Source organism: Thermobia domestica, chromosome 6 (genome assembly GCF_964235325.1).
Source record: "Thermobia domestica chromosome 6, izTheDome1.hap1.1, whole genome shotgun sequence".
In the NCBI taxonomy this organism is placed as follows: domain Eukaryota; kingdom Metazoa; phylum Arthropoda; class Insecta; order Zygentoma; family Lepismatidae; genus Thermobia; species Thermobia domestica.
Window position 1 is genome coordinate 136386635 of NC_137459.1, and position 15861 is coordinate 136402495.

The following is a 15861-nucleotide window of genomic DNA, read 5'->3' on the forward strand; positions in this document are numbered from 1 at the left end:
TGTAATTCATTTTCTGCTTTACTACTTCATTAGCTAGTCTCTCACAATGCTGTGAATTGAGGGAACACTTTGTCGCGCCTATCGTCCACTAAACACAGTGAAACCAAATGAGTGCTCTGGTTAGAACGGACGTACGAATACCTTATCTTACAAGATATCGGTACACACAAAGCACAACATGCTTAAAGCACTGTACTATTCATTGTTCATCTAGGTCTGATTCTAAAATTGACTGAGACAATACCATTTGAGAAATAGTGTTAAGTGTGGACAGAACCTTTTGCGAATGTGGGCTCCAGTTGGAAAAGTACCCATACATTTAAAGGTTGGTAACATACAATATTCTGAGCGTTATTATTTTTCTATTCTATTGCTTTAAATACTCAGTGTCGGTTATTTATATTTTCTGTGGAAAATGGCAGCATTGGACCTTCGTTAGCTTCGTTAGATACATGCATTATCGTTACTAAAGGTTATAATTTATTTTGAGCTAATTTTTAACACGATGGGCTTGAGCTTTCCGCAAAAAGGAAATAATCTCAAAATTTTCCTCATTTTAACTGTGTCAAAGTAAGAAGGCAGTTTCCAAAGAAACCCAAGGCCCATTACATATCGGCTCGAGTCAAAGCAATCTTAAATGTGTGTTTCCGTTTGCATTAAATTGCATTATATACTGATTTTGTAAATTTGCGATATGTATGAAGTATTCAATGTTTGTGTTTTGCAAACATCTATTCTCCGCAACCTTTTGTCGCAGACACACCTTCGCGATAAAATGCTTTTCGTTGCGTTGCGATCTCAAAGTTTACATAGACAAATATTTAATAATGAGTCTTCTTTAAATTATTCTTCTTGATATTAGCCATGCTATGAAAAAGGAATGAGGCCATCCGCGTTGATGTCTAAACATAAACTGTGGTATTATAATCTAATGATTTTGGAAATACAAATTTAAAGATCTTAATCTTTATTTGCTGCATAGATTTTTTTTTTAATACGAGAAGAATCTTGGAATTGCATTTAGATTATTGCTATATTATACGAATCAATCTCGATTATTCACATAACTCAGAGGTTAGCACGTTGGGTTTTGGTGCGAATGATCCCGAACTCAATTTTCAATGTCACTTTAGTTTCCTTTCTCCTATAGAGTTTAAAATACCCGTCAGCTTTATCAAGCAGGTATCAGTATTTATTTTAGGATAACATTACTAACTGCTGGAAAATTTACAGGAATCAATGAAATAATGCAAAAACAAACAAATAGAAACATATTAATACAGAAAATCATGTCTGCAATATACTTGTCCCAGAAACACATATTTTGGATTTTATACCTTTAAAACTTACTTCTATTACACATAATATTAATTTAATCACAGAAAAATATATTTTCCCATTAGGCATTGTCTTGTAAATTGAATTAGTGAGCGAAAAAATATTCCAGAGTTAAAAGAGAATATTCTACGATAGCAATTTCTATATAACTAAATATCCAATCAAATTTCGGTTCTGGTATTTCGGGAAATGAAATTTCTTAACATACGGTACGCCATAAAATGTCCAATGTCCAGTGTATATATATATATATATATATATATATATATATATATATATATATATATATATATATATATATGTAGTGGTGGATCCAGGATATGATCAAGGGAAGGGCTAAACCATAATTTGCCGCTTTAACCAGTGTATACCTTGGATCCGCCCTTATGTATATATATATATATATATATATATATATATATATATATATAGATAGATAGATAGATAGATAGATAGATAGATAGATAGATAGATATAGATAGATAAATAGATCTATTGCATTATTATAAACGTATAAGCGTGTGTGTGTTTTCGTTTTCCTAAAATAGCAAAAGTAAGGTATTAATGAATTTCTTTCTTCATTCTCTGATTCAATGATGAATGGATGTTGCCACTTTACACAACGTAGAAGTGTGTCCCTGTCTGCAATTTATAAATGAGGACAACGTTGGAATAATTTTGTTTTTAAAAATTTTGCAATGCACCTTAGATGGTTTTATTTATTATTACATTTGCAGTGCAGTCAGATTGGTTGTTTAGAATATGATTGTTTGTAGCATAGTTTTTTTCTCTTTATTGGCATGCGGATTTATTCACCTCGCCTTCGCTCTTTTATAAAATATTCCCACCAATTTTCATACTTTTACCGACCGTATTTACTTCAAATTTTACATTACTATTGTATTCAATGACTATATAATTTGCATCAATTTCCATCCAATCTGTACGTGCAAATTTATTTTATTTTTAGTTTAGTGTTTCTGTTTGGGTTAAATTTTTGCAAATAATCTTTCACCCACTTTACTGTGATTTTTTTAAAAATTCTGCAACCATACTTATTTTGGTAATAACTAATTATACAATATTTTATCAAAGTCCACAGACTAAATATGATTATTTCGTCAATATTGGATTTTTCACAATTGCAACTCAAAACATATGCATAAACACGCATACTGTTATGGATATAGTTATCATCTGTAATATAAGGTGTGAGGGGCAATGGCTGATTGGTAGAACGCTTACCTCTAGTGTGTAAGGTCTCTGGTTCTATCCTCTGATAAGTAAGTTTGTGGTATACAAGATCGTGTCCGTGGTTTACTCGCGGTACTCCCAATTCCTCCCACATTCTCATTCCACAAATTCTTCCATCATCCTTCACTTGCCTTAATCATTTGTCGCCCTTAACATCCAGAGTATAATCGTGAGACGTTAACCTTGAAGATTAAATTTCATTTTCTAACATAAGATGTCACTACTAAATAGTAGTTTAGTTTAGTCTTAATTTGGCTGACAAGCAAAACCCCTAGCATTTAATTCTATAGAATAATTTAATTACATAAAACAGCGGCAATTGAAATTAGTTATGTTAAAGAAAAGGTTAAGGGGCATCGTTTTACTCAACATACACTAAAAATTATAATAATGCTCTTCTATAGTGTTGTTTCCTGGAAGTATTTTAACAACAGATGCTTACTACACCAAAGAGATCAGGTCAAAAATAGACAAAGAAGCATTCAAGAAGAAAAGATCATTCTTAACTAATAAGATCAATATTGAAGTAAGGAAGAATTTGACCAAGTGCTGTATATGGAGCATTGGACTATATGGGTCAGAGACTTGGACATTAAGCAAGTTGGAAAAGAAATATTTAAAGAGCTTCGAAATGTGGTGTTGGAGGAAAATAGAGAAAATAAAATGGACGGAGAGAGTAACAAACTAAGATGTTTTAAAACAGGGTAGAAGAGAAGAGGATGATGCTTGCGAAGAAATTGTCTTCTTCATACCACCATAGAAGGAATGATGGAATGAAAACAAGGAGTGGAAAGAAGAAGAATACAACTGTTCGATGTATATAATAGAATAAAGTATTTGGAGTTAAAAGAGAAAGCTGAAGATCGACGAACGTGGAACAAACATTTCCAGACCAAAACCTAACATAAAATAAATAAATAAAATAAAATAAATAAAAAATAAACTCATTAGTGCCAGGACCTGCCAAGAGGAAGAATACTTAATATTAATTGGAAGTAACACTTTTAATATAACGGAATTGTCAAGGATATTATAGACTTCGACCTAGGAAGCTGCTTCCTTACAATAATTCTCTTACAGGTGTTAGATTCATTATTTGTACAATATTGCCCTTAAAATGAATCATGCTTCTAAATGCTATTATTCGCAGGTGTCAACATTCATAAAATTGTAAATAATTTTGAAAAATTCCCTGATTTCCTTTTTTTCTTAATTTAGGTGTCCATATTGGTGCACCAGGTTCAAGTATATTTTAAATTTATCTCGGAAAATATTAGAGGTCCTACGCTATATATTTGAAAAGTTTGATTGAGTTACGTTCAATAAGTATGAAAACAAAGTGTCGAACCAAATATATTGAATGCAATTTTGAAAACACAAATAATAATAATAATAATAATAATAATAATAATAATAATAATAATAATAATAATAATAATAATAATAATAAAATAATAATAATATAAATAATAATAATATAAATTAATAAAGTGATAATTACACAAACATAATTAAAAGTATTTATCAACATTTAAATATACGCAATACACACAATGCTCGAATAATGAATATGATTTAAATGTTGTTATATCACATTCGCCGTGGACCTCTTATAACGCGGGAATCTTCTGATTACTTCTAGATGAAATTAAGAAAATAAATTGGGGAAAATAAATTTTGTACATTAGTTTGCAAAACGAGACGAGAAAAGCTTTCCTACATTCGAAATGAGACGAGCAAACTTTTCGTTTGTCTCTTCCCATCTAGAGGGCACGGTGGCTCAATGGTAAAATACTTGCTTTTGGTGCGTGAGGTAGCTAGTTCGATTCCTGGTCAATTAAGTTTATGGTCGACAATTCTTCCATCATCATTTACTTGCTCTAATCATCCGTCTCCGTTAGGCTAAAATGGTATTATCGTGTGACATTAAACTGACAGACTTCACTTTCCTTTTCTTGTCTCGTGGACAACATTAACCACAGCACTGTATTGTAGAATATGATTCGCTTCAATTTCTGACACTTGGTTTGATTGAAAAATACCACCTTCATATTCAAAAATAAACAACGTTTATCTATAAATGGGAGAAGCAATATGAAGACAATACAAACACGACGCAAATGGAATATCTAATAAATGTTTTCTTTGAATCCCAACTTGGATTTCTTGTCCAGTACTCACACATAGGTGTGCCACGCGATGCCGGCAAGGACTTTGAATTAAGTCAATCGTGTAATGAATAATATGATAGGTATAGACTACTATATTTTTAAATGCAGGTGAAGGACTTCTGCAAAATGTTGAAAAAATGAAATGAAATCTTTGAGTTTTACGTCCCACGGTTATGCCGGTTAGGCTAAAGGAGACGGTGATGATGAGAGATGAGTGAAAGGGTGGAATGAAGAAAGTGGGAGGAAACGGGAGAACCCCAAGAAAACCCACGGTGTTTGTCCACCACAAAATTCACTTGGCGGAGCCTGGGATCGAACCCGGGACCCCAAACACCAGAGGTGAACGCTCTACCACTGAGCCACCGCGCCCCCCTGCAAAATATTGACATCAAGCGACAAAATACACTGGGGTAAACAACCGTTTTAAATAATAAAATGCATCTTTGTGATGAAAAATCCAATTGCCAATCAAAATCCATATTCAAAAGTTAAATTTACATTCTAAATGGTTATCTAGAGTTGTTATGTAGTTTCTTTCATTCTTTTCCCTTTTTTATTATTTTATTTTATTTTATTTTATTTTTTGACATGTTGGCCTATTTCATATTATGTAAAGAGATGGACGTCCAAAGACTGGATAAGTTTGGCTGTCTTTAGTGGAGTTCTTTCACCGTCAATGTTTCTACTGTCGAAGGATTCAAATACCAAAATTATGTTTTGTATTTGTTTTGTCTCATGGAGTAGGCACAAAAATTTAAACCTTTTCCACCGAACCAAACGATGATAGAAACAGGGACGCACGAATGGAACCCTGTCCGGACCCTCGAAATTTTAACTTCAGTACAAAGTTTTATAGTTCCAATCTTTTTCTTTAAACATATGCAATACTAGTTAAAAAAAAAAGGTCACCATGGCAACTAGAAATACACTTTCTCACATTCAAGGATATACTTCAGCCCCCTTCCCTCAAATAAAATATAGTTCTTATATTGTAAATTGCAATGACTAAATTGTCGTCACAATGGATTCTGCATTTAGTCGCGGCTACAGAAAATCTCATTGTCGAATGCACGTTTATATTCCAGACCTCTCTAAAAGATAACAGTGTATTATATAATATGTGATGTAGAAATGCCCACATAGACAATTTCTAGTGCAATAGATCAATTTATTGGTCCTAATATAATAGATGTAGAATAATATACAAGACGGGGGAGAGGGAGTCAAATATGTGGTCACAGGCTCCAACATGACCAGCCTAGGCGCTAATTCAAGTCTAAGCATTATCATCGGTATTTATATGCACTGTGTGGTTGGCCAGAGTTTTCAGTTTTCTTTCGTTACAGGTACTGAGAAACTGATGATATTTCTAATAAATACGTAGAGAGAAGTTGTATTAAACTTCCTTTGTCTACAGCCCATAAAGATCTCTGGCCAGCCAGACGGCGGTCTATCTACTCGGTGATGCGTGGTTAGCCAATCACCGTGAAGATGTCATTATTCTTGGTTTTCTTGTCCAGAGTTTGATTGCTCTTAATTCAGATAGCTTCCCAATTGCGTCATGATACTGGATCAATATTAGATAATTTTAATGCTACCACTGGGAGTTGTACCCTTCACATCTAAGTTGCGCGCGCTAGCAATTCGGCTAAGGTGGAGCTCAGTAATATAAAAGCAGTATTGAACAAGAAAATGTATGTTTAAATTAAATATAAACATACATTTTCTTGTTCAATAGTTTCTATTTGCAATCGAAGTAAGTAAATTTTCATACATATACTACAGAGAAAGAGAGAGAAAAAAGATGAAGGCTACTGCGTATAATAATTTGTTGAAAGGGCCTATCTGGTTGCAATGTTGTGAACATACTTTGGGAGAGATGGTTGAAATTTAGCTTAAACGTAGAAGAGACTATTTAGATTCTATATTCGAAAAGCAAATTGTCCTTAAATGAATGGGATATAGTCCAAAAAGCACAAAATATTAATGTTACTGAAAAATCAATGAAAAAGTAAATAATTCCTCCACTTATCTCAAAAGCCGAAACAGGGAGACGGCTGAAATTCAGCTAAATGTAGAAGAGAATACGCAAATTCTGTTTTTGAAAAGCAAATTGTCCTAAAGTGGATGGAACATAGTCAAAAAGCACGAAACTTTAACATCAATATCAATGGAAAATCAATGAAAAAAACAATAATTCCTCCACTTATCTCAAAAACTAACAGAGAGAGATGGATGAAATTCGACTTAAATATAGGAGAAACTATGCAGATTATATATATTTTAAAAGCAAATTTTCCTAAAAATGAATAAGATATCAAGATATGAACATTAAAGTCTATGGAAAATGAATGAGAAATAAATAATTTCTCTACTTATCTCAAAAAGCAAACGAAGGAGATGGCTGAAAATCCCCTTAAATATAGAAGAGACTATATAGATGCTATATTCGAAAAGCAAATTATCCTAAATTGGATAGAATATAGTCAAATAGCACTAAACATTAACATTAGTGTCACGAAAGACAAATATTCCTCTACTTGTCTCAAAAACCAAAACAAGGAGATGGCTGAAATTCGGCCTATAAATAGGAGAGATTATGTAGATATTATATCTTAAAAGAAAATTGTCCTAGAATGGATGGAACATAGTCAAAAAGCACAAAACATAACATAAATGTCAATAGAAAAACAAATAATTCCTCCCTCAAAAACCAAAAGAGGGAGATGGTTGAAATTTAGCGCAAATGTAGAGGAGACTATGTAGATTCTATATTCCAGAAGAGAATTATCCTAAAACGGATGGAACATAGTAAAAAATCACGAAACATTAACATTAATGTCAATGGAAAATCAATGAAAAACAAATAATTCCTCCACTTATCTCAAAAACCAAAAGAGGGAAGATGGCTGAAAATCAGCTTAAGTATAGAATGGTCTATATAGATTCTAAATTCGGAAAAGGAATTGTCCTAAAATGGATGGAACATAGTCAAAAAATCACGAAACTTAAACGTTAAAGTCAATGGAAAATCAGTGAAAAAAATTTAAGTCGTCCACATATATCAAAAACTGTAATAAGGATATGGCTAATTGAAAGCTTATTGCAAAGACATAATGAAGAGCTGTATAGCACATAAGGTAAATACTGATAGAATATTGTCAAAAGTCAGGTTGTTTGAGTAAAATCAATAATAATGATAAAATGTATGCATCTTCTTCAAATTACCCAGGTCACCCCATGCGAAGATTACATGCTTGAAATATCAAATTTTGATTTGGAATCTCCAGACTCGATTTATTACGCAACGTGACTTTTGACCTAATCACATGACACAGGCTTTTACTTATGGCAAACCGAATAGGCCCATTTCAAGCAAATTCCGTTCAAATCTGGCCAGTAGTTATCGAGAAATAAAGTACCACATTCAAGCAGGGCCGAGTCGGTCACTAACATAATGATCTTTATTCTTTAGACGATGGGCTACTCGCCCATCAAATACCGATTATATTTGGCCAGTAGTTACCGATAAATAAAATAAAAAACATTGACGAAACTGTCGTCGGCCGAGTTCGGCCATCACATAAAGTTATCTTTATTCGTTAGATGATTGGGTATTTGCCCATCAAATTTGGTTTAGATCTGGCCAGTAGTTACTGAGAAAGTATTGCATACACACACATACAGTGGAGTGAAACTACCACATGCTTTCGTCGGGAGCTACAAAAAATTGTTCTAACATCGGGATCACAAATGGGACATACTATATATAAAAATAATCCACTTTCAATATCACTACACTAAGGGGGGAAGGGGAACTTGAGCCGGCTGAGCCCCTGGCTGCGCCATTGAGATAGCACATCTGTATATTGCTTTTTCGAGAAGTTTCAGGAAGTTCTTTCTGTTCTGCCAATAATAATAATAATAATAATAATAATAATAATAATAATAGTTTGATTGGATTGGATAAAGTTAGCGTTCTTTTCAGTACAGAGGCTTTATGCAACGTGAATCTAAAATAGGATCCAAATCACATGAGCTCCCACTTGGAATTGAACCCAAGCTTCCCACACTGATGGCACGTGCATTAATCATATGGCCACTAGGAGCTCAGTAGTAGCAGCCAGTGTTGGGTAAGTTACTTGTAAAAATGTAACGCGTTACAATTTACTTTACTTTCTCTTAAAATGTAACGCGTTAGTAACGCGTTACTTGCCCCCAAAAAGTAACTGTTACTTTACTTCGAAAGTAACGCGTTAGTAACGCGTTACTTTTAGGTCCGAAACTTTAAAAAAGTGAAAAAAAATTATGACTTCAATTTTCCGTATAACTATACTACCGCTATTATTATTATTATTATTATTATTATTATTATTATTATTATTATTATTGCACGTTCTGAATCGCTATATGTAAATGCAAGGACAAAGTTTTACTTGATATATGAACATTTTCATATAATGTAACATTGATAAAATGCCATACTGCGTTACTCGTAGGGATGGACACGAGCGAGTTCGAGCGAGTTTTCTTTGACACTCGATTCCGCTAGAAACAGACATCTTTGACCTCGACCCGAGAACTCGACTCGAAAAATTTTCTCCAACTCGACTCGAATTGGGGTCGAGTTTCGAGTCGACTCGAGCCTAATCCGGCCTGTAGTTTCGAGTATATTCTTTAAACATATTACATGGACAGTATAATTATTATCAATGACACTACTACTACTACAACGTATATTTATTATTATTATTATTATTATTATTATTATTATTATTATTATTATTATTATTATTATTATTATTATTATTATAACACTGTATATAAAAAGAAAGATAGGCGGTTTGCATTTGAATACTAAAAGACTAGTTGATTGCCAACTTCGGTAGTCGTGAAGTCTAGGAGTCAAGGACATTGTTCACGAGCTTCTGAATTAGGGTTGAGGGTCTAAGTTGAGTATTCGGGCTCGAGCCAAACACTGTTAAAAGTTAGAGGACACTGGCCAAATATCTTCAAAACTGCTCGGCCCGGGTTTAGAATTGTCAACGACTCGAGCAGCTCGGCTCACAGCTCATTCACTATCGACCCGAACCGAGAAGTGAGCCGAGCCAACAGCTCTCCCAACCGACTCGGCTCAGTTGAGCCGAACCGAGCAAATGGCTCATCCCTACCAAGCCAGCTCGAGCCGATGGTTTACCCTAAGTGAGCCTGCTCGAGCCATCTTCTCAGTTGAGCCGAGTCGAGCTGAGCTTGTTATAAAAAAAATCTCTTGTGGTCTCGCTATCGAGACGAGACGAGATGCGAGCCGTGTCCCTTCTCGCGAGCGACACTAAAAGTATTCCATATTACTGTTTAGCTTACATTTCTCATGGCTTTCGGTTTCCAGTGTAATCAGGCCATGATTTCAAGACGACTTAAAACGAACGAGCCATTTATCAAACTCGACTGGACTCGAAACTTGACGCGATAAATTGAATTGGCTCGGAACTCGACTCGAGGATATTACCCTTGACTTGACTCGAAACTCGAATCGAATCCGAGTCGAGTCGAGTTTTAGCTTGACTCGTGCTCATCCCTATACGTTAGGAAAAAATGGTTGCTTATTATTATTCTCTTAAACTAATTATATAATAATAACAACAATGTTGTTATGTAAAATTAAAAATAAAGAATATAGAGAAACATTACACTACTCTATAATTAGCGGGACTCTAGAATAAGCAAACTGATCTGAAAGAACTCCAATGTTACATACCATCAGCAAACTATTTTCTAGTAATAAAGTAGGCCTGCTCATCAGAACACAGTTTATTCATATTAAGACTTACTGTAAATCGTTAATTATGGCACCCTAGTTGTTGATAAATATTTTCCGCCGGGTCACTTCAGACACTTTACTTTTAAATTCTGCTCACCATCATCCTCAGCTCTTGAGAAAAAAGTATTCTTTCAAATGTTCGAACGGTAAGATATTTTCGTTCTCCATCTTTATAAAAACAACACCAATCAAAGTAAAATAGACTACCGGTATCATTGCACTCCTAATTCACTCACTGAATGTATTGATTTGGAGCTGTCAAAATCTACGACAAAATCTTCCAGGTGCTTGCAATCAGTACACGTGATTTCCCTAAAGCTGTCCTCATCTTTAAAAAACAGCAAGTGGCACTACGATCTTATCTGTTTCTCTGTGTGTCTATGACTGTCGGTCACTGACATACGTAGTGCATGCTCGATTGTTTCATTCTGAGAAATTCACTTACACGAAAGAAACATTTGTTTCCGAAAAAGAAATATACATATATTGTAGTTACTCATCCGAAATGTAACGCGAAAAAAGTAACGCAAACTAGATACGTTACTCAAAAATTTGTAACGCGTTACTGTTACAGTTACTTTGCAAAAATGTAACGCGTTACTAGGAAACGTTACTTAAAAAGTAACGCGTTACAAGTAACGCGTTACTTACGTTACGTTACTTCCCAACACTGGTAGCAGCAGCAGCAGCAGCAGTAGTAGTAGTAGTAGTAGTAGTAGTAGTAGTAGTAGTAGTAGTAGTAGTAGTAGTAGTAGTAGTAGTAATAGTAGTAGTACTTTTTGCTAAGCTCAAGTGTCAAGTCGAACATCTAAGACTTCACTGAAACAATCCTGATACGCTCCTGAATAGAAACAATAAATATATGATAATCAAACACACATACACACACATCACAAAAAAAAATAAATAAATAAACTAAACACATTCAGCCCTTCGACGTCTATCTGTCTACTAATATAAAACGACATACAAAATTAATAAAAGACTACATAAGAACTCTAATTAATAATCCTGTATCTAAATTTGAAAATTAATTTTACAATATTATTTTAGGGGGGACTCGGGTATTCACGAACATTTAAGGTTTGATTATAAATAACTCTTTTATTTTTAGGGATAAAATTAAGGTTTCTTGTGTAAAGAAAGCTTGTAGTTTCTCCTGTTTACCAAAGTGCTGAGGAAAGTCAAAAGTAATATTTTTCAACAAATCACTGAGATGTTTTAGTAATGCACCTACTGTATGTTCGGGATTGCCCCAGTGGTCGGAGTAATCCTAAACATACTATTTTCTTAGTACTTCCCGATACGAAAGAAGCGAAATGCATTAAAATACATTAAAATTGTACCGTAATTTAATATTTAAATCTTTAATAAAATTATAATTACAAACATAATTCAAGTTAATGAGAAACATGAGCAGACCTCATCATCTTTGAAACTATTACAAATGAAAGCTAATAGGTAATAGGCTAAACAAAATGTACTCTTACAAAACAAATTCAGAAATAACGGTGCATTAAGTAAAATATTCATTAAAATGAGAAAGAAAAAAAAAACATTATTTGGAATTGAAGAAATCACAGATATACGCATTAATGTTTTGCTTCCAAGGACAATATTCTTTATTAGTCCAATGTTCAAATGCGGTTAATAGGCTAAACAAAATTGGCTAACTGCTAATGGACGATACTAGGCTAAATAAATTTGTAAAACACTCTGTGAATCACACACAGAAGAAAATGCAGCCTATGATGAAGGATCAGGTATCTAAAATAGTGTTACTGACTATAGAATAATGAAGTAGGCTACTAATCGTCTTAAATACCTAGGTAATAAATATAACAAACTATTCTAATTAATAAATCTAATAACGCTTATTACCAAGACATTATCCATTTCCCAAACCAATTTCATTAACTTATAATAAAAAAAGAACTATTTAATTTTTTTGATAATTTATTTCACACCATGGGTCAATCCCGAGCACTCTGGGGTAATGGCAAACATTCTGTCTGACATTTCCCCATGAGACACCATTTTATTATTAAAGTTGAATCTAATTGTTGACTGTATACAGGCTAGTAAGATTAAAAACAACTAATGTTCAAATATTAGGGAATATATTGCCTTATCTGTAACAATATAAATAAGATAAAAGCCAGCATACCTTGCCCAGATTGTTGAATCAATGTTGTAAGTGAACCGACAAAAACAACAAAATGCCCTTTTGCTGGCAAGCCACTCAACTGACTGTCACCTAATTTCTGCTATACTTTTCCAGATCTCTCCCCTAGCATGCAGCAAAATCGTCTGTTTTCTAGCAAGCTTCCTTGGGCGTAAACTTGGGTGTTCGGTAGTACCCAACTGTTCGCGAATACCCCGGTTTCCCATATTATTATTATTATTATTATTATTATTATTATTATTATTATTATTATTATTATTATTATTATTATTATTCGTAACTAATTGTGTTATTTGTTTGCTTATTGCAATTTAGTGTCCCTTCTGAAGAGTGGGACTATATGAGACATGGATCTACATGGAATTCGATCAAGTGCAATGTGTTCAACGCTCTCCCACCGGAAATTGAACCTGGGATTTTGTACACCAAATGCCAATGAAATTGTAACAAATTGTCTATCTGATGTATCATCATATACGTCAGTATTCCTGGCAGTCTACCAGGAAGAGAATGCCCCGAGACATGTGGTTGTGGAAAAGAGTTGTAGAGACCTTCGTCCAGCAGTGGATTTGGTTCGGTTAGAGTTTAGCGTCCCTTTCAGCAGCAGGAATATGTGAGACGTGGACCCATAGCTTAATATGGGATCCAAACCACATGAGCTCTACCAAGAATCGAACCAACCAGCAGTAGATTGGTTGGTTAGTTACATAATCGAAGGGCTTAAATGTTCCTTTTAGTATTGGGGCTATGTGACACGTGAACCTACAGCTCAAGATGTGGTCCGAACCACATGAGCTACTACAACCTTTTATCGAATCCGGATCTCCCACACAAAGGCGGTAGTGATTTGACTATGATAATATACTGTCACAAGCGGCTGAAGATAAAAGAATGAAAGAAAAAATGAGATAGGGAAGAAGAGAGCGCATTGTAAGGACTGTTCTTCTTTCGCACAGGATCTCTTATTATGCAGCCCCGGGAATCTCCTAAACCATTTGAATGACACACGTGATTGGATGTATTTTTGAGAAGATTATTATTTTTAATGTATGCTACTATTATCTATCGTTGATTGAGTTTAGCGTCCTCTTCAGCAGCAAGGTGGGCCTAGAGCTTATTAACGTGAGATCGAATCACATGAGCTCCCGCTGGAAATCGAACCCGGGTCTCCCACGCCAAAGGCAAGTGCGCTAACCGCTTAGCCATAAAAGGACTCAAAAACAATGAAATGAGTTCACTTCTTCCTCACCGGGATTTGAAACGGGGATTCCATGCACCAAAGATACATGCATTAATTACTAGTTCAGCGGGAAGAGCCTGACCTAATAATAATTTGAATTACACTGCTTTCATGAAGCAAATAGTAGCGAAAAAGTTTTTATGTAAGGAACCACATCAACATTAACTTTATGCGATTGAGATCAATGGCTGATAATACAATATACGGTTGCAGAAAAATTTACAATTAATACGAATTACCATATCACACGTGTTGTGTTCATTCTTTAAGAGCATACAATATGAGTTTGCAGACTGCATTTAATTCAGAGCAAACACCCGCTTTTATCTGTGAGCGATTTTTTTTTTCATGGAGTAAAGGAAAATCGTATTGTACTAGTGCTCAATACTGGGCCGGTTGATGCGTGCGCTTCATTCCCCGCACGCTGCTGCCCCCTAGAAGACTTCAAGCAGACTACATACGCGCATGCGTGTGCCAACTACAAATCGAGCCAGATGCAGGCGAGGCAAGGCAAGCTGATTTTGAAAAACGGTCTGCTGTGATCCATGTTCTAAAAAATAACTGGCAAGAAAAAGATAGGAGATTGTTTATTGTTTGTGAATCATAATACGAGTGCGTGAACTAAAACTTGGGTTTCGTTTATGGACTAATTGCACAGGGGACAGTCATTTCAATAAAAGCCGGCTTTACTCAGTGTTGTGCGAATAGTGTGTAAACCTAGCATACGAGCATAACTGCTATTCAGGGACCATCCGTCGTATAGAAACCTCACATATACGGGGCTCAGAATCAATTGTGTATGTCAAACAGATTTTCAATGGGGACCCCAGTGAAGAAAGTGCCTATTCATCTGCAGGTTAGATCTTTTAAAAATTTATTTACAGTTGTGAGTGCGGTCAAATTACAGAATTTAAGAATAAGTTGTATTATATATAAATAACAATACGAAGAAAAATAAGTTTGTTTATATATTCATGAAATTGTATTGTCCGTATATATTAATTAGGTAGATGTTTGAGACTTGAACCAATAGCAGATATAAATTAAATAGCGTTATGGAACATTTGCCCATATGAAATTAAAATGTCTTTAGGAAGAAAGCATGCTTTTTTTGTGGTTTTTCAAATTTTATTGGCGTAACTGTGTGATTATTTCCTAATGGGCATGTGTTCGAAGCTGAAAGTGATTACTGTGTATTATATATACTTCATAAAAAGTCTATCTTTTACAAATTTCTCCTAATACCTTTGAGTGCTTGTATGTTTATACAGTCGTTCGCAAAAGTGGCGGGAGTTGCCCCCAGGGCCCCGCCGATCATATGTTTGCACATGTGTTAGGGGCGGGGGTGTAATAGCCTAGGAGTAAATGGGGATCGAAGAACTAGACTCTGAAGGGGAGGTTGCTTCTCTGGGCTGGATTTTCTTTTTCACTGCTCCTCTCGCCCTTCGTTTCCAGATCGCCAAATTGAGCTGCATTGCAGGATGTTTTGCTATTGTTACAGAATACTCTTTTCGACAGGCATAGCAATAATCTGTAACTTAGAAGGATATTGTTAGGTGGGCTTTCGAATGTATAATATCCTGGTCATGTGATAGCGTATGATCCCTGTTCAATGCGTACTTTATACGAGGGCTTGCACGTTTTCGTTTTATACACTTCTGTCAATTCGATACGTAAACAAAAAAGGTTCATGATTAAGACCAATATTGGGATTTGTTCCTAAGCTACAATACAGTAGCAGGATTCAGGCTCTGTGGGCCTTGGTTCGAGTTTAGATTGATCTCAATATTGATTGTCGTTCATGCTAATTTATGTTTTGCTGTCTACGCTGAGTTTCGTGTGATGGAGTGATGTA

General features: G+C 34.7%; 1 protein-coding gene across 5 annotated transcripts in view; it reads left to right on the plus strand.

Moving 5' to 3' along the window:
* The window catches only part of CRMP (Collapsin Response Mediator Protein), a 502151-nt gene that overhangs the window by 259777 nt on the left and 226513 nt on the right, over positions 1-15861 (plus strand). Inside the window, exon 1 of one of the 5 annotated variants that reach the window (XM_081762173.1) lies at positions 14474-14862. The exons of the other annotated variants lie outside the window; for them this stretch is intronic. Within the exon in view, the coding sequence (XP_081618299.1) occupies positions 14806-14862 (57 nt within the window). The 5' untranslated portion in view covers positions 14474-14805. Of the gene's footprint in view, positions 1-14473; positions 14863-15861 lie in introns of those variants that run through there. 5 annotated transcript variants of the gene reach the window in all.